Source organism: Pogona vitticeps, chromosome 3 (genome assembly GCF_051106095.1).
Source record: "Pogona vitticeps strain Pit_001003342236 chromosome 3, PviZW2.1, whole genome shotgun sequence".
NCBI classification, from domain to species: Eukaryota; Metazoa; Chordata; class Lepidosauria; order Squamata; family Agamidae; genus Pogona; species Pogona vitticeps.
This window is the reverse complement of record NC_135785.1, coordinates 34,659,627-34,683,803: the sequence shown is the minus strand read 5'-3', so window position 1 is coordinate 34,683,803 and position 24,177 is coordinate 34,659,627. Positions and strand designations below refer to the sequence as shown.

Genomic DNA, 24,177 nt, shown 5'->3' with positions numbered 1-24,177 from the left:
TCTCACAATTTTGCTGCAAGGACATAAATCTGAACAGTTTCTTGGTTAGTGCAGGGATGAACCAAGGTATGATTTACATTTCTTCCCAAACATAATTTGGGGAGTACTCTAGTTTGCTGTTCAATATGACTGCCCTAAGATTGTTAAGATGACCTTTATTTGAGTGTCAGTATTTGAGAATGTGTGATACATAGTGACCAGATCGCAGGTATTTTCTGTAGTGAATCTTTCACTGTAGAACTCCCACAGAAGTGCATCTGACTGACCCCCATGGAAATATTAGCAATTAACTAATATACTCTGTTGACTATTCACTGGTTTAATGGTTGTTGTGGGTTTTTCGGGTTCTTTGGCCGTGTTCTGAAGGTTGTTGTTCCTAATGTTTCGCCAGTCTCTGTGGCCGGCATCTTCAGAGGACAGCACTCTGTGCTCTGGTCACTGGTTTAATTTTAAAAAAAATTCTACTCTTTGAACTTGATTTGATTAATTTTACTGCCAATTTTGCATTATTTTTTCTTTCTTAATGTATGCTTTTATGCAAACTTTTGGGGCTGATAATTTGTGATATATAAGTATAAAAATAAATAAATGTTTATACATGCAGTAGCTCCTAGGTTATTACCTACAGCTGTATTGGAGCCTTATTTGATTTTGTGTGTGTAAGTGGGAGGTGAAAATATATACAAAAAGAAAGTAAAAGTTGCCCCATGTTGGAGATTAAAAGTGCAATTTTAGTGCTATGGGCTTTTAATTTCTTACTTTCAGCTAGAGTCCATTCAAATCAATAGGATTAACATAAAATTGTTACACTTTGGTTTTAGAATAAGAATGTTTTAATGGACATTTTCTGTTTTACCTTTGGATTTTATACAGAATCAACCATGCTTTTTAATGGCACAGAATTGGTTTATTCTCTGTGGTTGTTTTTGGTACTGGAGTTGCTTTCTTCTATTATTTTGATTTTTATTTACACTTCTGAACAAAAAGGAAAAAGTACTCTTCAGTTCCAATAAACATCTTTCAATACTTTTCATTGGTTTATACAGAACAATAAAATTCCTAGAATACATAGCTGGAGACATTTATCTTGTGTAGGTGACAAAAATGTAGGCATGTGGCAATCTGAAATTAAAGACAAACATCCACTTCAGGATTATTCTGTAAATATGTACATTCTGAAAGCTGTGGCATGTTTTGGAAATCACTGGAGGAAATAGAATAAATCATGCATTGTCTAAACCTTCATTAGCCTTTTAATAAACACAGTAGAGGTTGGAGGAAGAATGTTTTAAGCTGTTGGGAATGTTATGTTAACAACACATTGCATTCCAAAAACATCAGAGAGGTGTTTTATAATAACTGCTTTACTTTCCTTTTAGTTCACATCTCAGTCAAAAGGGTTTTTCTAAGACCATTGTAAAACTGTACAATAGCAGGCTAATGCATTGCCCCTTTCTTTTCTCCACTACAAATTATCTTCACAGCTGCTTTTACTCCCCACTATAGTGATGTTCTAAACAGATCTCTGCCCATATATTAAAATATTTAGAAGACAAATCCTGAGTGCATAAGCACACTTAACTAAATACAGTGGTGCCTCGCTTAACGATTGCTTCGTATAACGAAAAATTAACTTAACGATGGCTTTTTCAGAGCGATCTTGTGCTTCACTTAACGATTTTCCCTATGGGTGATTTTCGCTTAACGATTTCAGGACCATGCTTCACTTAACGATGACAGTTTTAGGTCCCCTTGTTTCGCTTAACGTTTTTTTTTACAGCCCCATTTTTGCTATTTTTAAAATATTCTAAAATGTTTAAAAAATGTTTAAAATGCTTGGAATCGTTAGTGCACCTAATAAAACCTTCGTTAACTTAATGTGACTTTGTTCTGAGTCTTTTTGAATTTTTTGTGAATTTTCCCCCCCATTGAAATAGGCTTCAATGCATTTCAATGGGTTTCGCTTAACGTTTTTTCCTATGGGGATTTTTGCTTAAGGATGGTAATCCGTTCCAATTGGAACGGATTAGCCGGTTTTCAATGCATCTCTATGGGAAATGGTGTTTCGCTTAACAATGTTTTCACATAGCGATGTTTTTTTTTGGAACCAATTAAAATCGTTAAGCGAGGCACCACTGTAGTAAGTTGTCTTGCATTGAATGGGATTTTTATGTTAAATAGGAACACAGTTCAGCCACAAGCAGTCCCAATTTAGCCCACAAAAAGTACAGGCATACCTCAGTTTACGAAATTAATGCATCCTCTGGGACGTTACGTAATTCGGAAATTTCGTAAATTGAAAAGCAGATTGCGCTAAGAACGGGGGCAGCACTACAAATCTGGTGCAGTGTGTCTTGGGAAAACCCTTTTGTGCAGCGGGGGGACATAAACTGGAGCATTATTTTCTATGGATTTTGGTTTGTAAACTGAAAATTACATAAACCGAGGCGTTTGTAAACCAAGGTGCCACTGTATGGGGATGCTCTACATCTTACTGAAAGTTCCATTCTACTCTTTTCCTCCCAATTACAAGAAACACAGGACAGTTGAAGCTCCCTAGATCCAAAATCCATGTGCAGAAGTGTTCATGCAGTGAGCATTTGGATAGGCAGGCACACCCACACAGGGAAGGTGAAAAGAGAGGAAAGCCAGAGTCCTGGCTGTCACACCTGGTAGAATCTCTAATTAGCAAAGTCACATCTAAGACAGCAGGTGTGTGACCACAGCACCTACTGTCATATTGTCTACATGGGCTTGAGACGGTGGGGATCCAGCCCAGGACTGGTAACCAATTCTCTGCCGGCATACAATAAGGCAGTCTGGAGTACAGAAGTGGCAGGCAGGGCAAGCATTTCCCCCATTGTTTCTTTCTTTTTATATATAATAAACATTTTATTAGTTTTTCAATCTATCTACATTGTTTTGTGCTTGTCAAACATCGTGTTACATGCTTTGCTTACAATTATTTGTTTTTTACATCTCAGTGTCTTCCCGGTTATCCCCCCAAATTCCAAACATCTTTCAAACATTCAAACCATTCATATACAAATTTTAATATATAATATGACTACTATCTTAATATTACTCTCATATTATATAATATTCTCAAGGTCTTCTAATGACATTCTTATTGAAAGTGGTTCCAGATCCATGACCCAGCTTTATATCTAGTTTAGTTTACCTAAAATTAAAAAAAAAACACCATATTACATCTTTACCCTGATTAGGGCTCCCTTATTTCAATTTAATTCTTCTTTTTAATATACAGAATATACCCTTTTACAGTTCCAGATGTTAAATATATACATGTTTTCAATATTAAGGGGCCCGTCCTTGTTTTCCCTTTTTTCATTTTCTAGGTAATTCCCTCTCTAATTTATCTTTTCTCATTTAATATTTCTGTGTCTCTACGCATTCTGCCATCTTTCATGTCCTCTGAAACCATTTTGTACATCTGATTTATGTCCACTAACTCTTTATGTACTTGGTCTATCTTCAATGGGTCTTCCAGGCTTTTTTTGGTTAATTTTGCTGTTTTTTTCCCTTTGTCTTCCCTTAGTACTCTCCTCTGGTCCAAGACTGACATTTCTCTTAGATTAACTTCCTCCAGCTCCTGTTTTGATTGGCATATATCATCTGAGATACTCTCATTTCCTTCTTTGTTGTTCCCTGTTGCTTGCAGACTATAGTTCTTCTGATGTTGATTGGATAGTTTTGCCTCTTGATAATGAGATCTCACTATTTCTAGTATTATTTGAAGGGTAGATTTTATTTCATTCCAAAATTGTCCTTGTTGTGCCATTCTGTTTCAGCTGGCCAAATGCTTAAAACAGATATTCAAAGTTTCCAGAGTCATTTCAAAAAGTCCGCTTTGGCTAAATAGGCCTGAACCAAATTTGAACCCTCAAAATACCAGGGTAGGGTGCAATATTTGTATCTGCAGCCTGATGGCCTTAAAGGTCCACTTTAGGGTTAATTTTCCAGCCAGACACAAAGAAAGTCAAAAAGAAATAACAGCAGAGTGCTCAAGGTCACCCCTCCTAGGCTCCATGCCAAAAGACTTCAGGTAGTCAAAACAGAGTCCAGATTTATCAAGTATAACTCACAGGAAAGTTTCTCAAGCTTCACAATGCCAAACTGTAATATTCTTGAAGTATATTTTTAAAAGTTATTTCCTTTCCATCAGCCATCCCTCTCACCAGATTTTTTGCCACTTTATAGTTTCTGAGATAGATAGCGATTCTTTTTTTCCATATATAGGAATTGTTTCCTCCAGGGGTACATAAGCAATTAGTTATAAAAATCTCACCCGATGGTAAACAGCGATGGCAGATGCTGATCGTTGCTTCTCTTAGCCGGCTGCCGACGACTTGCAAGCGAGCCCTTAAGCTGCTTGTTTCTGCCCGTTGGCTGATTAGGGAGTTTCCTGGATCGAACGGGGGTGGCCACCGCCGCCGCCCCGTGAACAACAGGCTTCCCTCCCAGTTCACCACCCCTCCAGGGTGGTTCCGAGACCCTATGGTGTCCCAAACAAGGTCAGAATTCAGCCCGGGGGACAGAGCTCTGTCCTCCTGCTGCTGTCTCATCGCGACGTCAAGCCGGAAGTCCCCCCATTGTTTCTTTATGTGCCCATGAACAGATCTGTGTCTTAATTTGTGCTTTGTGTACAAAGTACAGCCTCATATTTATTAACAGCCATCATAAATCAGTTCTTGAACTTGCTAATCAAGCTGGATCTACAAAAAAAAAAGTCGAAGAAAAATTCAGAATGTACAGAAGTGGGAAATCTTTAAAGAAAAACTCTCAAAACAACTCTACAAATTGAAAGTACTTGGTGGCCACAGAATGTCAATCATGGAGGCTGGGGAAAGTGCAGAGCAAGTGAAATGTAGTATTGTACAAAAGAGCCCAATGTAGTTGATGGAATGCTGCACAGGAGTACTTCACATTGCAGCATTTTGTTGCAGCATTTGTGGCTCATCTGTGTCAATTTCATATTAAAAATAGTTCTTCTAACTTAAAACAAACACTTTCACTTTCCCACTGAAACAGTGAGAATTCTGCAGTGCAGTACTATGCATTTTTATCTGGCATAGCATTGCTCTGCTGTGCTCAGTCATATTTATACCTAAGATCCTTGTCAAACACGTGTGAACACTGAGAACAAAGAAATTGCTCTTTTTCAGAAACGTTAATTTTTGTCCATGCAACAGTTGCCATTGGTTTAATAAATTAAAACATCTTTAATGTGGCTACAGTTATGAAAAATATCAAATGTTAGAGACTGCCAACAGAAACTTTTCCTCTTTTTTCTGATATAAAAGACACTGTTATCATGGAATTGCAGGCAATATAGATGTCTTCTTTTTTCTAACACTTTTTAGATGACATTTGTGTTGTTTATGGGCAGCACAAATTTTTCTCAATGAAATTGTCCTCTACAGATTGTATCCAATTGACACTTTATTTAGACACCAAAAGTCTTGTTCAGGCATTAGTCTGGTTTCCTCAACACATCGTTGTTTTCTCCATACCAGTGTCAAATAATCTGATGACCATTTGTTCTGGTTCGTGTGGATATTCTCCACCTCAGCACAAACTTATACGAAACCAGGACAAATACCTCAGTGATCACATGAAAAAAACAACAGTGGATGGCGACAGGATTGGGAGCTCCCCTCTGAGCATGTTGAGGAGACTGGGTAGTCTTAACAGTTAAATTCAGGTGAAAGAGTCTTTTGACAATGTATTCTCGAAGGCTTTCATAGCTGGGATCTGATGGTTGTTGTGGGTTTTTCGGGTTCTTTGGCCGTGTATTTCAGACCCACCACAAAAATACAACAAATGTTACAGTCAGCAAAGGACAAAAGGGACCCCCTCACCACTGCAGGAGTATACCGGAATACAGTACCTTACAGTTGTGGACAGGTATATATTGGAACCACAAAGTGCAGCATTCACACCAGAATCAAAGAACATGAGAGACACTGCTGGAAGAATCAGCAGTAGCTGAACATGCCCTAAAACAAACTGGACATGAAAATCTATTTCAAAATACTGAAGTACTGGACAACGCCAGCCATCATTATGTTAGACTCAACAGGGAAGCCATTGAAATCTATAAACATCAACAGAACTTCAACAAAAAGGAAGAAGGCCTAAAACTAAACACGGCCTGGCTCCCAATATTGAAAAATGCAGCCTGTAAAAGGTCAACGAACTCTACCCAGCCAAAAGGACCAGGGGTCATTCCACAAAAAAGACCAGCTAAGGACAGCCATCAATCACAGTAACAGATAATCTCTCCCTTCTTATCACAACAAAAAACATGCTGATCACCCTATCTCCTGAAAAAAGACAAAAGCTGTTCCCACAGTTATAAATACTCAACTATCCAACAAACACCAACAGAGCATGGGTAGAGTTCCTACTCCAGTCCTCTGAAGATGTTGGCCACAGAGACCAGTGAAATGTCAGGAAGAACAACCTTCAGAACATGGCCAAAGAACCCGAAAAACCCACAACAACCAGTCTTTTGATACTTTAGAAAAGTGACAGATTTTATTTGACATTAGATTTTATGGTCTGTCTTCAGATGCATTGGGCTATAGTCCAGGAAAGCTGATACCAAATAAACTTCCCTGTCTTTAAGGTGTCATAAGACTCCTTGTTGTTTCTGCTGCAACAGAGTAACATGGCTGCTTCTTTGGAAATCTTTTATTTCGGAAGGGGCAGATGAAATATTATCTGTTTGCTATGAGATGAATGAAAGAAAGCTTGAATGTAGTACGCAGCACAATATTTCTGTTTTATTATTTGTACAGTAATTTCAAGTATATTATTTTTTCAGAGTCTTCACCTGGATTTCAGCAGTATTCAACTTGCAGTTTTTTTGAATAAAACGATTATGCAGCGAAGACACAAGGGATTAAATACTGGACTACTTTTACTCCTTTCTCAAATCTATCAAATTGGACTTAACAATATTCCACCTGTCACCCTTGCAACTTTGGCAGTGAACATATTTCTCTTTTTACAACCCCAGAAATCACTGGAAAAAACATGCATCAGTGTCACCAAGTGTATTTATGAGAGAGATTGGCATCGTTTATATCTTTCAGCATTTCACCATGCAGATGACTGGCATCTATATTTTAACATGGTCTCCCTGCTTTGGAAGGGAATTAAGTTGGAGAAGAGGCTTGGAAGTGCTTGGTTTGGATACATAATTGTGTTGTTTTCGCTGCTGGTTGGGGTTGTGTACATGTTTCTGGAATTTGCACTTGCAGAGTTGCTGAATGATCCTTCATATATGCGGAGCTGTGCTGTTGGTTTTTCAGGTAAGATGGGTTTGTTTGTAATATTTGTATTTTTACTGGAAATTCTAGGTTTTGAGGGATGGTACTCTTCATTTGACCAAAATCTGGGAGGCAGTGGAAGATAGGAGGGCCTGGTGTGCTCTGGTCCATGGGGTCATGAAGAGTCGGACATGACTTGACTAAACAACAACACTCTACATTTAGGTATTTGGGAATAAACTGTGTTCTTGAACACCTGAGAAGATAAGATTACTAATTCGAGAATTAATTTTATGTAATTGTAGGATTGGTGCTGCTCTGTGACCATACTTCTCTTAGTTGCAGTTTTTGAATTCTTTTATAAGGGAGACTTTCTCAGGAAAGTAAAAGATATAATGGTATAAATACAACATTACACTAATATACTTTATCTCATTGCAATACCTGAAAATAATGAGCAGGGGCTCTTGATCCTACAGAAGTGTATTGCTCACAACTGGACAATTCACAACCTTCCCAATATTGTTGAAGTGCAATCTGCACCTCACCAGAAGTTATGCTGCCTAGAACTGACAAGACAGAGCTGTTCAGCAATATCTGGAGGTCACAAGATGCCCATTTCTGACTTGGGATCTCTGTTTCTTTTTTTCAAAAAGAGGTGTTAGGAAGGCTTCAGAGTAGGGTGGGTGGCTTCAGCAGGTCCAGGGGTCAGTTTTTGTCTGTGGGATCCTCTGGGGCAGCACAGATGTCAGAAATGAAAGGGGGGGGGAAGGTTGAACATTGAGGTGGCCAGATATTAAATGATGCAATGGGGGAAGCTTTCAGCAATATAAAAGGTGAATTGCCTCTCTTGGTGGCTCCTAGGAACAACATTTTCCTTTATTTTGTTGGGGGGAAAACATGCCTGCCATTGAGACCAATAAAACCCAAGGTCCCCAAAACAGCCATAAGAAACAGTAAATTGAGAGGTTCTAGCAAATAATGAAATAAGGTAATGCACCACTTCATGTACACCACCCCTAGACAGTAGATACAACTGAGGGAAAATCATCTGCCCACATCTCAAGCTCTAAATAGAAGAGGAGGCTACGCCTATGGAGAACAAAAATAATGTACCTTGCCGAATGGAGGAATACAGAATTACCAGGACAAGACTCTAGCTGGACCAGCTGGAAATTCACTTAAGTGACCTCAAAACGATGTAGGAAGCTCAAAGAATAATCAAGTAAAATAGGACTACTTTGATACAGAACAAATTACCTGTGACTGTGGAGAATTTCAATCAGCGCAGAACATGTGCATGCAATTTATGCCCCTCCACATGTATAAAAGATCTAGCAAATGGTTAAGATAACACTATTGAAGTTGCCTGCTTCTGGTCAGAAATAATTATCTTAACATTTTAATGTGTTTTAATTTTTCCTATATTTCATGTACCTCCATAATTTTAAATTGTGCAACACTGTGATATGAACAAAGAAAAAAAGAACCATAGGCTATACTTCGCCTGGTCTTGGTACTGCAAGACCAAAAGCACTATTACTTAATTTTTGTGAGCTCTAATCTGCTTAAATCACCCAAAAAGATTCACAGTATGTGAAAAATGTTGATTCCGAAGCTTGTAAATAATTCTCTTTTTGCTTATTAGTATTTTGGTTTAAACTACTGAAGGTAGATTTTGAATTGGTGGACTGAGGCATGATGGGAAAACTGTTCCATTCACAAAACACTACAGACAAACTCACTAAGGATGTTAAGGGTACAAATCTCTATCCAATGTTTTCATACAGAATTTATGGTAACCTAGATTTTCAATACTGGTGCACAGAGCTGTCTATATACCAGTAATAAGAGAGCTCAATATCCTAGATATAAATTGATCTGTTTTATAAGAGAATACAGTGGTGCCTCGCATTGCGACGTTAATTCGTTCCGCAAATATCTCTGCAGAACGAAAACATCGCTATGCGATATTAAGAAGCCCATAGAAATGCATTAAAACACTATTAATGCATTCCTATCAGCTTAAAACTCACAGTTCAGCGAAGACCCTCCATAGTGCGGCCATTTTCGCTGCCTCTTAAGCAAGGAATGCATCCCTAAACACAGTGGGTGGCCATTTTGTTTACCAGGTGGCCATTTTGAAACTGCCGATCAGCTGTTTTAAAATCATCGCTTTGCGATGCTCGGTACCCGAAGTAAGGAACCGAGCATCGCAAAGGGAAATTCCCCCATAGGGAACATCACAAAGCGATCGCTATTGCGATCGCAAAAAATGCATCGCAAAGCGATTTCATCACTAAACAGAGCGATCGCTATGCGAGGCACCACTGTAGTCTACTTCCTAGCAGAGTAGAGGTTTGAAAGTACATTTACCATCCAGAAAATTGAATAGGTATTTGAAAACTACTCATTTCCAAAGATAGAATTTTGCTTGTGCTTCCACTTCACTTGGCACTTTTTCTAAATGTTCTCAGCTGTAAGCTAAATGATTGAGAATAGAAGGATGAGATCAAATAGTATTATCAGAAATGTCCTAGAACACTGCAAGACTCAGAACCTAAAACTATAGGTATTTTTGTGATACCTGAATTGACAAACTCTGCTTTCTGGATACCTGGCAAACCAGAATCTGAGACCACAGTCAGAAACCATAGTTAGTGTGAATGGTGCTTTTTTGTGGTTTCAAAATATGTATGAATCCCAATTAATTTATAAAATGCTGGTTGTTAAAAAGAGCAATTTCCTGGTAACTACTTTCTATAAGACAGTTCTGTTTCTTACCTTTTTTAAAGCGAAACGGCAACCATTGCTGGTCATGCTAGTTTTTGGCTGAATAGATATTGATCCACAGATATGCTATCTTTTTTCTATGAGACCAATATTAAAGAAAAATTTCATGCAATTCAGTTACACTAATAGTTTTCTACTGCTTAGTCGACTATTAAATTTCTGTGATAAACTGTTGTAATACAATCTCATTCCTTACATCCTGAAGGATGTAAGGAATTTTTCAGGGGGCACAAAAGTCTCAACAGTATTCACTTTAGTGTCTCTGGGTTATATCAATGGTTACTTTGTCCTAATGGAAATTTCTTTGTGCCGATTTGGGTTAACAGTTTTCACTGATTACTCATACCTGTACAGTGGGGTCTTGACTTAAGAACGGCTTGAGTTAAGAACATTTTGACTTAAGAACCGCTCTCATAGGAAAATATTGACTTGACTTACATACTTTGATTTGAGTTAAGAACTGAAAAAAACCACGTGGGAGGCAGGGAAAGTGCAAAATTTGAACTTTCAGTTAACTGTTGGCCAGTGAAAAGGGTGCCTGTCTGCTTCCTCACTCCTCCCAGCGTTTAGAGAGTGGATTGGGAGACAGTCTTCGGACTGCCTGGTACTGTACTGCCTGGACTGTATTTTCCCTGCCTTCCCTGAACCTTTCTTGACCTAAGAAAAAAAGAAACAAAATATCCCCCTCTAGTGGTTGAAGGCGGAATAGCAGCTTCCCATTAGTTTCTATGGACGGAAAAGAGCAGATACGGATCAAATGGTTTTCAATGCATTCCTATGGGAAATGCAGATTTGACCTGAGAACTTTTTGACTTGAGAACCGCCTTCCAATACGGATTAAGTTCTCAAGTCAAGACCCCACTGTATTAAGTAGACCTCTACGCTATATCATATACAGTACTACCCTGTTCCCCCGAAAATAAGACCTAACCTGAAAATAAGCCTAGTGTGATTTTTTGGGATGATCGTAATATAAGCCCTACCCCCCAAAAAAGTTGAACAAGATTGGACTAAATGTCAAGGGGAACCTTTACCTTTACCTACAGTAGATAGTTGTACATGGAAAAAAAATCCCCTGAAACTAAGCCCTAATGCGTTTTTTGGAGCAAAAATTAATATAAGACCCTGTTTTATTTTTGGAGAAACATATATTTTATTTATTTATTTATTTATTTATTTATTTATTTATTTATTTATTTATTTATTTATTTATTTATTTGATTTATATCATGCCCATCTGGTATATTTATACCACTCTGGTATATTTATACCACTATATCATGGTATATCATGCAAGAGTTTCCTAGTTTTGGGAGGAGCTTTTTTGTAAGGTGTAATAAGCTTTACCATGCATCAGCTGAATTGTATTATGCAGCTTTCATTCAACCATTTGATGCAAACTCCATCGGCTTCAATAACATTTGAAGTTAAGTAGGAGGATATCACCCACAGATCAAATGCCACAGAAAAGAGAAAAATCTGAAAGGGCACACATCCATGCTTGTTAGATTAAATCAGTATATTTTGAATGCTGAGATCTTCATGGGAGGTTTTTATTGCTAATTTAAAAAATAAATCCTGCTTCATAACATTGTAGATATATGTATGCATATTCAAAATAAAGCTCAATTAAGCTTAACAGGACATATTCCCATCTAAATGGACACAGAATTGCAGACTAAGCATATGGATTCCGCCCCCTTCCCCAAAAACTCAAATTATAGAATATTTTAGTAAACATTAATGTTTAAAGTGGTAGAAGCTGAATGCAATGGTCTTGTTCTTTTTCCTTTTTCCAATTAAGTAAACTTCAAATGGTGCTGAAAAATGTAAAGAAAACATGCACACAGCTAGGTATTTCTACATCCTCGTCACTACAGCCTATACCAAAATACATTGCTTTGTAGAAACTTTTTCTAGAGTATTCATTTATTTGTTTGTTTGTTTGTTAAATTTATATCTTGCCCATATAGTGCCTAGGCAGTACTCTGGTTGGCTAACAACAGTTAAAACACAACTACCCAATCCCCCCCCCAGGAGGACATAAATAAAGAGAACCAATGAACATTAAAACCCAGGATGTCTAAAAAGGATGAAAAATTTTATTTGAAATGTGAACAAACATAGATGATTGAGCTGAAAAGTAGAGATGTTTTTCTTGCTCTCAGAGAAAAAAAAGGCACAAACATGCGGCACTTACGGTACTTTAAGGTGCCACATGTTTTTGTCTTGTCTTGTTTTGTCTCTTTGGATTTTGCCTGATATGCTTGCACAGACTAACATGGCTACTTCTTCCAAAACTACTTGCTCTCAGAGAAAACCCATAAAAATCCCATCTTGTTCCCCTTGTTGGAAGATTTCTCTGTATAACTTTTTTCTCAGTAAATCTCGTGGGTAATCTGATAGGATTTCTCAAACATTTTGTGGTCATTTTTCTGGAAAGAATGGCACATTGCATAGGATTATTATAACTGCTGCACACAATTCTGCACAGGATTCACCTGGAAAGGACAGAAGAAGCATCAGGCTATGCAAGATTGTTACACTGCCTGTATAAAAAGCCATCTTATCTGTGCAAGTTTTCATTGAAAGGATGTTAAGCTGTGCAGAATTTGGTAATTTCCTCCACAGAACAATGTATGAAAAGAGAAAACCAACTGAAAAAAATGTGACTGGAGTCTTCATGGTAAGCCGGGAAATCTCAGTGATGCAAGGAGGTCTGCATATGGCATCACTGGGAAAATCACTGAGAACAAATTTGTCAGTAGTCATTGTATCTGGTCTTAGAAGTGTATCAAGAGCAATAAGTATCTATGCTCTTCATTATCCATTACCAAAGAATTTCTCCTGATGAAGTTTTTCTGCTTATTTTGATTTAGGAGTCCTATTTGCTTTGAAAGTTCTTAACAACTATTATCACCCAGGTGGATACAGCAACGTCATGGGAATTATGGTGTCCAGTAAATATGCTTGCTGGCTGGAACTTATAGCAATTCATTTATTAAGCCCAGGGTAAGTGTACTAAAACCTCAGTTGCTTTATGTGTGTGGTGCTTTATTACAAATATGGTGCGGCAAGTGAAAAAAGTGATAGCCTTCCTTCCTTCCTCCCTCCCTCCCTCTAGAACAGCATGAGACTCCTTGGAATACCAAACTCTTAAACCACAGGTCATTTAACAGGACCAGTACTTTGAATTGGCTTAGATTTACAGTGAAATCTAATGAAGATGACAAAGCATTGGCATTATGGGTTCATAATTTATAGGTTCGTACTCTCAGTTAGCCTTCCCACGGCCATGTTATATAATCCTTAAAGTTTCCAGGCTATTTTAAAAGGTATCTCCATGTATGCATTGCAGTAATCCAAATGGAAGATAACCTAAGAACCAGTCTAAGCTGGTAAGAAGTCCACCAAGCTAAAGAGGCCACTTGTTTCAGTAGCGACAAAGGTAGATGAATTAATATCCCGAAATGGCAAAGCCAGTCCTTTAGGATGAAGGTATACTCCAGCTTGGTGGAACAGGCTGAACATCAATCTCCCTGGGATGGCAAACCTTCCATTATGAATGATTCAATTTTACCTAGATCCAACTTTAAACTAACTATGAGTTCAAGATTGAGATGAAGCAGTAGCAATACACTTTGTTTATTATTATTCCCCATCTAGATTCCTCATAACACTGCACTCCAAATGCTTGGATGGCCTCACTGAGCAGTTTCATGTGAATGTCAAACGGTTCGAGGGATGAAAAATTTCCCAGCTTCAGCTTCTGGAGCTCTCTGTTCAAGACTGAGTAGAACCACTGAAGAACCGTGCAGCTTACCCAATTCAGAGAGCCTCTTTATATATTTTTTATATTTTTATTTTTTATATAAAGTTTTATTTTTATAACACACACGTACATACAAAACAAACAAAAACATAGGACAATCAAAAACATATAAAACAAACAAAACATACAAGCAAGAAGATACTGTATTTTTCGCTCCATAAGACGCACCTAGCCATAAGACGCACCTAATTTTTAAATACCAAAAAATAAAAGTAAAAATAAATAAACAGAGCAAGTCCCACACTGGGAGTGCAAAAAAAAAAATCACCAAAACACAAAGCAACATAGAAACACACCCCCAGTCCAAATCTACCCTCCAAAACCCACCAGAACATTTTTTTAAAAAGTAAAAAGCAGCCCCTTACCGGTCCAAAGCCTCCCGGAGGTCCTCAAAAGCAAGCGATGGTGGCGGGGGGGACCCCCATGGGGCCTTCTGAGGCCTAAAAAGCCAGCGATGGTGGGGGGGGACCCCCCACGGGGCCTTCTGAGGCCTTTGGAGGCCTCAAAAGCCAGCAATGGTGGTGGTGGGGACCCCCACGGGGCCTTCTGAGGCCTTTGGAGGCCTCAGAAGCCAGCAATGGTGGCGGGGGACCCCCACAGGGCCTTCTGAGGCCTACGAAGGCCTCAGAAGCCAGCGATGGTGGCAGGGGGGACACCCACGGGGCCTTCTGAGGCGTTTGGAGGCCTCAGAAGCAGCGATGGTGGCGGGGGGACCCCTCACGGGGCCTTCTGAGGCCTACGGAGGCCTCAGAAGCCAGCAATGGCGGTGGTGGATCCCCCCACGGGGACTTTTGAGGTCTACGGAGGCGTCAGGAGCCAGCAATGGTGGCAGGGGGACCCCTCACGGGGCCTTCTGAGGTCTACAGAGGCCTCAGAAGCCAGCGATGTTGGCAGGGGTATCCCCACGGGGCCTTCTGAGGCCTACAGAGGCCTTAGATGCCAGCAATGGTGGCGGGGGGGGGGACAATATTCACTCCATAAGATGCACACACTTTCTCCCCATGTTTTTTGGAGAAAAAGTGTGTCTTTTGGTGCGAAAAATACAGTATTTCTCATTCAAACTTATCCATTATATGATTCTGACTACAACAGATCTTATGCCCTTCTCCCATACTAAATCATACTATATCCATATATATCTACGCATATTATATTTCATATCCCTATTTCAAATATTTAGTTCAATATATATCATCCTAAATTTATAGTAATTTTTATAAATTCTTTCTCCTGCATTTTCATCTATCCAATTATCATCATAAACATTCCTGATTTCATCATTAAGATTACTTATCCACCAATAAAATTCAAATACGGCCAATACAATAATCAGAAATCACCATTTCTAAAGACAAAAAGATATTATGTCTAATCTATCCACATAGTCACTATTATAGTTCACATATATTTAATATCTCTATATGCGTGCCTTAGAAACAAAAGCATCTAATATTATATTCATCATAAACATTTCTAAGTCCATAATTTCATTTATTATTTATTTATTTATTCATTCGATTTATACCCCGCCCCCCCAGACAGTGACTACTTGGGGCGGCTTATCTACCATTAAAATCCAAACATGGCCAGAATTGCTTATAAGTATGTAATTAATTTATATGTAAATATGTATCTCTTAAACCAATGATTTCTATTACGTTGAGCAATTATTAAATAATTATTAATTATTAAATATTAAAGCAATATTAAAGCACATTTAATAACTTTCTCCTTTTTTAATTGTGCTTATCAGCTCCAGTGCCATAAATCCAAAATTAGCCTCTTGCCTCCTTTTTACCAGTTCTAAAATGCCATCTATAAAATCTCTTTAAACCATTTTCTCTCCGGTTTACTAATTTTATCCCAATATAATTAATGTCTTGTCTTCGGAGCAATGCATATCTCTCTGATCTCTGGTCGTAAATTTCTACCCCCAGCTTCGCCCATTCGTCCTCCTTTACGTTCTTTTCCATCGAGGTAATCTTAATGTCCTTTTCCCCCCAGCCCTCCCTTTCCTCCTTTCCCTGCATTTCATCCTGCTTTCTAGGGAGGACAGTCTCTCTCTCTCTCTGACTATGCCAGTTCTTCGGTGGTTTGCTCAGTTGGTTTGTCTTCAATCTCTCTCTTAGCATACGATCCATGAAGTGTCAGCTTAATTTCTGCCTTAGCTTCTGAGATCTCGGCCTTGTTTGATTAATAATGTTCAATTGGAATTCCTGAATACAGCTCTTGAAATAATCTTCCATTGTGGGTTTAGCAATGAAACTCACTCTCTATTTCCTTCTTTCCCAGTCCATAGCCAAAAAAGTGAAACAATCTAATTAGATTCCCTCATAATTTATTGGCCAGTCCGAACTCAGACTCCTGCAAAGACCACTCCAGTTGTAAATCCAGCCGTAATAAGGATGATGTTTGATTTATAATCCACCTTTGCAGCTCAATGCAGAGTCATTTAGGTTAAATTGTTCAGAGTTATTCACAATTCTCAAGCCTCTAATTTATAAAAAGCTGGTTTTTCCATTCATAAGGGGAGAGGGGTTGAGAGAGAGAGAGAGAGAGAGAGAGAGAGAGAGAGAGAGAGAGAGAGAGAGAGAGAGGTTATTTAGTTTCATTTTCCATTCCTCTCCACTGTGACGCAGTGAAAAATTTTCAACATTCCAACATTCAGAGTTACCAAAGTTCTATGCCGCTTTGAGATCTTTCTCCTTGATATCAGCCTCCAAAAAAAGAAGTCTGATCTATTACTTGCTGTAGCTAGATAGCGGTTCATTTAATCTCTGTTGATGCAGTCAGATTCTAAATCTTCACATCTCCCTTCTCTCCAGGTAGCTATTCACCATAATGGTGACCTTCACAAGTCAGTTGCATGATAGGAGGAAAACTCTAGCCGAAAGACAGGTTGCCATCTGAAATCCAGCGTTTCCAAGCCCTACTTGCTGCAAGTTCACTCTCCTGTGGGAAACTTGCCCCCTTCTCCTGGGGGGGGGTGTCCACTGACTTGGAGTAAAACCCAGGGGTTCCCAGAGCCCTAGGAATTCCCCTGTTCTCTCTGCCTGTTGCTCCCCCCCCCGAGAGCCTCTTTAGAAGGACATCATGGTTGATGTTACTGTAAAATGCTGACCCAGCAAAGGTCTTTAAATCTTGACAAATAATAAACTGAGACAGGATGTTGTTGTGCCAACCATGTTACTGAGAATGCAAGTGACAACTTGTTAATTAGTAGTGTAAATCTATTATGCTACTCCGATCATTGATTCAAAACTCTTTACTCTGAGTAATGAGTTTTTATTTTCATCATCCTTTAAATTCTTATTTCCATACAGATTTTCAAATTGTTAGTCTGATGTCCACCCAGTGTTATATACTTTGATCTTTAGGTATGTTCTGAACTTTCACATGTTACTGTTGCTTGCCAGATGGAGATGTTAGAGGTGGATGAACTTGGGACATTCTTTGTAGAAAGCATCCTGTACTATACTGCTGAGCTTCAGTTCTATTTCAGTGGTTGTTCTTGTGATCATACCTCAAGATTGCTACTGTAATGTGCAAACAGCTGCACTTGGTCACTGTACCCTGAGTGTAGAAACACAGTTCATTGTAGATCAGTTCCAGTGTGTACATTTAAAGAACTTGGGCTTTGCTTGGTTGTACGTCACATTTTGAGACTAACAAAAGCTCTCATGTTAAACTCTATCCCAAATCCAGAGGATTAGAGTGAAAAGGCATTTTGGTGTCTTCTTTCAAACTCCATCAATAATTCAGTTTACCTTTTAAATCTGAACATCTTCTTGGTATGAGTTTCATAAATAGGCAAAAATCAAGATCAGAGTGTTTGCTGGGTTTTTTATTTGATCAGGAAGTTTTATTGATTCATTTCACATTATGACCTGCCTTAGGCTATCAAATATAAATACTGCAAACAGTGTTTGTCAGTGGCTGAAACCCTGCTGCTTATTATAGTAAGGCACACTACTCCATTTCCCCGAAAATAAGACCTAACTGAAAATAAGCCCTAGTATGATTTTTCAGGATGCTTGTAATATAACCCCTACCCCCAAAATAAGCCCTAGTTAAGTGAAACCTCGCCTGCATCATTGTGCAACAATCAGAAGAAGATGACATGACTGTATTTGAATAAACATAGATTGTTGTACATGAGGGAGAAAAAACATCCCCTGAAAATAAGCCCTAATGTGTTTTTGGAGCAAAAATTAATATAGGACCCTGTCTTATTTTCAAGGAAACACGGTAGCTCAGGAAATCTGTGGGGATTTGGTGCATCAACTCTGTAAGTTCCATTTGATTTAAATTGACCTAAGTTGGTTGTGAATTGTTTACCCAGTGTGGTATAGTGGATAGAATGATGGACTAGAACTCTGGAGGACAAGGTTTGAATCTCCACTTGACCATGGAAACTTACTGGGGAGTAGAACTGGTAAAACCCTTAAATATCTCACTTACTTTGGAGGCCTTATCAGGGTTGATAAAAGTCGATTCCGACTTGACTGCACAACACACACAAAGTTGTGAAATACTTCAGTGTAGTAAGTCACAACAAAAGTAGACTCATATTTAATTGGTGGAGTTTATGGAATTCCATATCCCAAACCTATGCTGATTCAGGAGCCCTACTCTAGTATGACTTATTACACTAAGCAACAGGATTTCAGCCATTATTGGGTCATTTCCTGGTAGTGCAGTAATCCATGATGTCTCATTCCATGACAGCTACTCTAAAGTGCTGCATGTGCTGTATGTCAAGAAGTAACAGATTATGCTACTAGTTTTTTAAGAAAAAATTGCCTGGATAGAGTTGCAGTGCTTGAGTACTGAAAGATTAGGATGTTGTAATTGGTATTTAGAGGCAGACTTTTTTTGAGTGAAATAGGTATTTACTTCATGATCAAAGGGTTCCTCCTTCCCCAAATTTTTAGTTTGTGTTCACATACATCGACAGTAATGCTGAGCAGAAAGACTGTTTCTCCGCCTCTGTGTTTAGTTGAAATTGTAACGCTTATTCTGCATTTCAGATTTATTACAAAATAACAGGAAAGTGGAATGCTTGCCTACAGAAACTTTCTTTTCTTCCTTTTGTACAGTACAGCTTTAATCAACAGTTCCTTCTTCTGGGATTGGGTAATTTGGCCTCATTTGCATTTGAATTCTGCCCTGTCTCTATTATGCTTAATAAACAACCTACTTTCTAAGGTTCTAATTGAACAATAAAGAGCACAAATTGTTCAATTGGCTGTATCTGCCATGAGCTTTATTTCCAAATAAACCTTAACATGTAAGTGTAACTTCATTTTTTGTGTTTTCTTGGCCTGAAGGTTGGTGTGGTTTCCAACTACAAGTTTACTAATCCAATACTTTTGTCTGTTTGGGGGAATATTTTACTTAATTTGCCTTTTTATATGAACGAGTGTAAAATGATGGGATAGCTACCCTTTGACTTGATGAGAGGTACATAGATTTGATTGTAGTATAAATCTATCCAGACAGAAAACCTAGGAGCTTTACAGCTTTTGCTAATACAGAGCAACAGTTTGTGATGTGAGATTGTTAACATTTATCATCTGCCCTTCAAGAAGTAGAAGAATGGATGTGAAGAAGTGACTCCACATGTGTGAAAGAGCTTGTATTTTCTATCTTTCATTCAGTGAATGAAGACACTGGAAATATTTAGGAAGGAGTTTGTGTATTACCTGACAATTGTCCTACCTTGCTTGAGTGTCAATGATGACATTGACTGCTACCTATCAAGAATTGGACATTCAGGATGCATGTTAACCCTTCGTGGATGCTGCTGAAGAAGGGATAGAATGGGAGAAAATACTTTTAAAACTGAGTGATAATTCTGCCTTTTTGCCCATCTATTTCCCTTTGAAAAACCTAGTTATAGCTGGGCACTCAAATGGAATTTAGCAGGCCAGCTGTTTTATTTTCTCTTGGATTTGGCAAAGTTAAACTCAATTTAGTACTAATACTCCTTTCTGCCACTTTCCCTCTCATTATTTACCCATAATAACTGGGTGAAGCTGTAGGATGGCTTTTCTGTGAAACCCTTTTGTCTAACTTTCTCGTGTTACAAACTGGCAGGATCACAGGCCCTGTGACCCACAGTTTTTCAGCATCGATGAATACTTCTTTTGGACCTCAGAGGTTCTGGCTTATGCAGTGCTGTCACTTTGTGTATCTTTTCCTAGTCAATTGTCATTTGAAGTTAATTTAAATATAGTTAAGGAAGACAGAAATATACAACATTTTTGTCATATGATTTTTCACCTTCTTGTCTGGAGAATCAGTCTTGTGTGTGGGCATGGGTGAATAAATCAGATGAATCCTATTAGATCATAAATGATCCATAAAGGTTACAATGTACTTTTAATGATCATACTTCACCCCTCATCCCACATTTTAGTGCTTAAAATTACATTATTTACTATTTACAATGCATGATGTCTACAAAAGTAATTGTCCGGCACTGGGTTAATAAAGGGACAGAATGTGTCTAACCAAGACAAAGCAATGCATCATTTCACAAAGATTGCCTTTTCTTTTTCAGGAGCTCCTTTGCAGGGCATCTGGCAGGTATTCTTGTTGGATTGATGTACGCCATGGGACCTTTGAAGATGATCATGAAAGCTTGTGCAGGTACAAAATGATGACATTGACTGCTACCTATCAAGAATTGGACATTCACTGCAATTTTGAATGGAACATGAACTATGGCTTTAATTTATACTCATTAAAAATTCAGGGCATTTTATTTCCAATATGTCTAATTTTATGTTTTCTTACAGTCATATTTACATGGATAATTTGACAGAAATCATTTTTTAATTGGAAAAGATTGGAAAAGATTGCGTCTTAGAACTAGAATTCTTGGACTGTTCTTTGTCAAAATATGCTATGTTAGATTCTTGTCAGGATGTATGTATCCATTCTTTAGGAGAGGAAAGTTGTATTGTTACAAATCACACGATATGTCATTGAATATTTTCATTTTATATGCAGCTTATTCATGGCCTTCTTGAACATGTCCCAACATGTCACCGGCCCCACCCACGTGGGCGGCCACACACTCGACCTGGTTTTTTCCTCCAGTGGGAGTGGGAGTGGTCCGATGGTGGCTGACCTTGAGTCGGTCGCCCTGTCATGGTCGGATCATCACCTAATAAAATGTAACCTCAACATGGCCCTCCCCCCTCGCAGGGAGCAGGGACCTATTGTTATGGTCCGCCCTCGAAGGCTACTGGATCCGATTGGATTCCAGGATGCCATGAGAGGTGCTATGGCTGACCTGGCGGGCGCTCCTGTCGAGGTTCTGGCTGACAGCTGGTTCGCCGCTGCGGTCAGGGCTGTAGACATGATCGCACCTAAACGCCCTCTCCGACGCAGAGCCCGCCTGGCACCCTGGTTTAACCAGGACCTCCGGGCGCTGAAGCGGGTCAGGAGACGGCTAGAGCGCAAATGGAGAAAGGACCCGACGGATTATAATTGGATAGCTGTTAAGGTCGCCACTAACCTTTACCTGGCTAAGGTAAAGGCTGCCAGTCGAGCATACTTCGCTAACCGGATAAGCGAAGCGTCCAACCAGCAGGCGGAATTATTCCGTATAGTGCACGACCTATCCGGAATTGGCCCGGGTGATGGGCCTCCCCCTAGTTTTACACCGGACCAATTTGCAGCATTTTTTAAATCTAAAGTGGAGGCCATCCGCCGGGACCTGTCTCCTTTTTTGAATACAGTTAGTCGAGCTGAGATGTCCAGCGCTCCATCTTGCCCGGCAATTTTTGACTCCTTTCAGCCTGTCACGCCTGACACTGTCGCCAGGGCGCTTGATCGCTGTCGCGCCACCACCTCCTCCCTGGACCCCTGTCCGGCCTGGCTAATCAAAGCAGCCAGGCCTACAACAACGGAATGGGCCACCGTAATAATTAATGGGTCTTTCCTTGAGGGCAGATTTCCATCTGCCCTCAAGGAGACACTCATTAGGCCCATCAGGAAGAAACCAAGTTTGGCGGCGGACGAGATTGGCAATTACAGGCCCGTCGCCAATGTTTCTTTCCTAAGTAAGGTGGTGGAGAGGGTGGTGGCCGATCAGCTTCAAGCGCACCTGGATGAAACAGATGCCCTGGATCCATTTCAGTCGGGCTTCAGGCTGCGCCATGGCACAGAAACGGCATTGGTCGCCCTGTGTGATGACCTACTGAGGGAGGCTGACAGGGGCAAAGTGTCCCTGCTGGTCCTCCTCGACATCTCAGCGGCCTTTGATACCATTGACCACGGTATCCTCCTGGGGAGGCTCTCCGAGTTGGGAATTGGTGGCCTCGCATTGGCTTGGCTCCGTTCCTTCTTGGAGGACCGCCCCCAGAGAGTGCAGCTTGGGGAGAGCGTCTCGGCCCCGTGGAATCTCAATTGTGGGGTCCCACAGGGGTCGATCATCTCCCCAATGCTGTTTAACATCTATATGAGGCCGCTGGGTGGGGTCATCAGGGGGTGTGGAGCCCGGTGTCATCAGTATGCCGATGATACTCAGCTCTACATCTCCTTTCCACCTACCGCAGGAGAAGCCGTTCTGTCCCTTCAGCGCTGCCTGGGGACCGTACTGCAATGGATGCAGGAGAACGGGCTGAGGCTGAACCCGGACAAGACGGAGGTACTAAGGGTGGGTGCCCCCACAGTCGGGAACTTGGGAAACTCCCTCTCTTTTGGGGGGGTGACCCTTCCCGCTAAGGATGGGGTCCGCAGCTTGGGAATCCATCTTGACCCGGCGCTCACTATGGAATTCCAGGTGACGTCGGTGGTCCGAACCGCCTTTTACCATCTCAGGCGGGTGGCCCAGCTGCGGCCCTATCTTGATGTTGGGGCGCTCACCACTTTGGTGCACGCACTCGTAATCTCAAGATTAGACTACTGTAATGCGCTCTACGTGGGGCTACCTTTGAGGCTGCTGCGGAAACTTCAGGTGGTGCAGAACGCGGCGGCCAGACTCCTTAGTGGGGTGAAAAAATTCCAACATATCTCACCCACTCTGGCCGCATTGCACTGGCTTCCCATCCGATTCCGCATCGACTTCAAGGTGTTGATGCTCACGTACAAAGCCCTAAACGGTTTAGGGCCTCGATATTTGGCAGAACGCCTTCTACCACCAAGTTCTACCCGTGTCACTCGCGCGAGCCAGGAGGTGAGGTTGAGGAGCCTAACACCGAGGGAGGCCCGGAAGGAGAAGACAAGAAATCGGGCCTTCTCGGCGGTGGCTCCTCGCCTCTGGAACAACCTTCCCCCGGACATTCACGCGGCCCCCTCGCTGGGTATTTTTAAAAAGCAATTAAAGACAATGATGTTTCGGCAGGCCTTCCCCCCCACCCCCCCTTAGCTAATCCTGATTTTCCTTTTTTCTTTTTCTTAGTTTATAATTTTATGGTTGAAAGTTTTCTTCTTTGTAAATTCGTTTTTAGTCATTGTTGTACCCCTGTTGTGAGCCGCCTAGAGTGGTCTATTGACTAGATAGGCGGGATATAAATAAAATAAATAAATAAATAATAATAAATAAATAAATTATTATGTGGGCTGGATATCTCAGTGAGTTACATATCTGGTTGCAGAGCTACTGGTTGCGAGTTCAGTTCCCCACTGTGTATCCCAGAACAACCAGCCTATATGTCCTTGGGCAAGCTGTCCAGTCCCAAGGTGCCCCCAGAAGAAAGGAATGGTAAACCACTTCTGAGTACAGTATTCTCTACCAAGAAAACCCTGAAAAGTGTTGATATAAGTCAGAATTGACTTGATGGTACACAATTATTATTATCATGCTACTGGTTATAGAAAATATGTGTTGTGCATCTGTGGACAATGTGATATCATATTGTTTATAAATATTGATTGTATTATTTTTCATAGGTGTCCTTATCCCCTTGACTGGCTTTTCACAGCAAAGAAACAGCTACAATCCACGTGAGTAACTTGGGCTTCTGAATAGCCTACCTCTTTCCTACTTCTAAATAAACATGTAAATTGTGGTGGTATTTATCTTCTCTTCTGAGAATTTCGTACACTCACACATACCCATGCACTCAGAAAGAAGCAAATGAGAAATTTCAGTGTATCTTTCCAGGCAGAATTTAGATGCCAGATGTTTAGGGTTTGTTGGTATTCTCTCTTAATGGGGAGGCATTCCTATTCCTGCTTGGCATAACCCACTAGTGTTACAACAGGAGGAGGTATAGGTAGATTAAGTCTTTGTTGAAT

The 24,177-nt window shown here is 40.1% G+C and overlaps 1 protein-coding gene across 9 annotated transcripts in view; it reads left to right on the top strand.

Annotated features, from left to right (window-relative positions):
• Positions 1-24,177, top strand: part of RHBDD1 (rhomboid domain containing 1) — a 66,188-nt gene that overhangs the window by 5,095 nt on the left and 36,916 nt on the right. For all 9 annotated transcript variants that reach the window (XR_012085716.2, XM_072995987.2, XM_072995985.2 and 6 more), the window contains exons 2-5: positions 6,851-7,340; positions 12,971-13,103; positions 20,489-20,577; positions 23,830-23,883. Coding sequence is in view for 8 of the 9 variants with exons in the window: in XM_072995987.2 (XP_072852088.2) it covers positions 6,908-7,340; positions 12,971-13,103; positions 20,489-20,577; positions 23,830-23,883 (709 nt within the window). In the remaining variant the exon portion in view is untranslated. The remainder of the gene's footprint in view (positions 1-6,850; positions 7,341-12,970; positions 13,104-20,488; positions 20,578-23,829; positions 23,884-24,177) is intronic.